The sequence below is a fragment of the Trichoplax adhaerens genome, genomic scaffold (assembly GCF_000150275.1).
Source record: "Trichoplax adhaerens TRIADscaffold_1 genomic scaffold, whole genome shotgun sequence".
NCBI lineage: Eukaryota > Metazoa > Placozoa > Uniplacotomia > Trichoplacea > Trichoplacidae > Trichoplax > Trichoplax adhaerens.
Genome location: NW_002060943.1, coordinates 6999815 through 7001613, shown reverse-complemented (window position 1 = coordinate 7001613; position 1799 = coordinate 6999815). Strand labels below are relative to the sequence as shown.

At 33.1% G+C, this 1799-nt stretch overlaps 1 protein-coding gene across 1 annotated transcript; it reads right to left on the bottom strand.

Annotated features, from left to right (window-relative positions):
• Nucleotides 1-274: 274 nt before the first annotated feature.
• On the bottom strand, nucleotides 275-1048 carry TRIADDRAFT_7634 (uncharacterized protein; the record flags this gene model as incomplete). Its single annotated transcript, XM_002107972.1, has 3 exons — nucleotides 275-418; nucleotides 636-725; nucleotides 848-1048. Coding segments are annotated over 3 exons (435 nt in total), but the record flags the coding sequence as incomplete, so codon positions are not given.
• Nucleotides 1049-1799: the final 751 nt, after the last annotated feature.

Below are 1799 nucleotides of genomic sequence, written 5' to 3'. Positions count from 1 at the left end.
ATATATGTACAAAACTACATATATATATATATACAAGACAGGCTAAATAATTTGTTACTGGGCAACAGGCTTATGTATAGCAGAGCAGCATATTATACGAGATATAAAACATAAAATGCATATACGCTATATTAAATAACGCCTATAATTCTGAAGTGACTCAAAGCGTCAAGTTAGTTTGCGCCATAACAATTAGTTTATTGGATGTATCATTATTGAAAATGGGATTGAACGCTTTAACATTTTATTTTTTCTTTTTGTTGGATGATTGATTTAAATTTTTTCTGCCCGCAGCTTTGCTATAGTAAAATTTATGGTTAATAGCTGATTCTTGAGCCCACGCTGATGAGGCATCTGTTGTATCCTGGTCCACTAGATGGGTATATTTAGTTCTACCAGATCGCCCAAAGTGTTTCACCTAAGTGGATGAAATTGAACCACAAAAAAATAATTTTTAGCTATAAAACCAAAGCGATAAAATGATATATTTATAATATTTAACAATATCGTTACACATGACGCAAATGAAAATGTCAACCGCCACCAAATTAATACTTTATCAGCTGGTGTTTCCAAACCGAATTAGCTGCATAGAGATGTCTTGGATTTAAAATTCATACTGTTTCTTATATTACCTGCATCACTTTCGGCAAAATAGTCTTATCAAAGTGATCTTCAAGTGTAGGCTCAGCATAATCTCTTTTATATAAATTGTCTTCGTCATCCTATTAGGTAACGTTATGAATCTTGATTATGTTTTAAGTCTAGAATTCCATCTTATTGTTGTAGACTAATGCAGTTTTGATATATACTGTATACATAGAACTCGTATAGATGATTCTCTTACCATGAAAAAGGCACCTTTATGATAATACTTTTGCAAAAATTTGTATCTGCCCTTTGGTCCTTTATTAACTTGAAGTTTAGGATTCTTTAAAAATTCCAAACGACGTTCTTCGTCAGTCATATTGCGAATACGTTCAAGTTCTTGCTTTTCTTTTTCTCTTTGTTCTCTTTCATCTCTATCCTTTTTGATACGATTTAACTCTCTAACCTTCCATGCCTCATACTATGTGCCACATACAATAATTTAAATTACGTTAGAAATAGAGTTACAGTTATTTAAAAAAAGGTAATCCATAAACTGAGCTTACCTCTTCTTCGTCGTTATCATCGTCAGTATTCACGACATTTTCTATTTCTTCTTGTTTCTGTTCTTCCTTCAGTTCTTCTAAAACTACAGTATTAACGAGCCTTTTCGCTTCTTGACGTCTAAGTATGGCCTGCTGTTCTTCCTTTCGTGCTAACATTTCTTCTTCCTTTTCAATATCTCGCTGCGATTTAATGGTACCGCGATCGGATCTTCAGAACAAAAATATATGAATTTCTCAAGACAATTATGATAATGCAAATTAAGCTAAGTTTACGTACTTTCTGACAAATACGGGCTTTAATCTTGGACCGGTATCTTCTTCGGAGTCGGAGTATTCTTCGTATTCCGAGGACTATATAGCAAGGCTTAGTTTAAAAATGTGATAACGAAACCTGTGTATCGCTGTTAAGGAAAATAGTTGATAGTAACCTCATCTTCTTCTGCATCTTCTGATCGTCGTTCATCCTCTAATTCCAAAACATCATCCTATGATAATTAATGATCATGTTAAGATATAAGCTGATTGATATCATATTGGTAGAATATAGCAAGAACTACGGTCTCCTCGTATAGCTTATCTTGAATTAAAAATGATATCTTATAAATGTACCTCCTCCACTAATCTTTCTTTAGCTCTCTGTCTCAT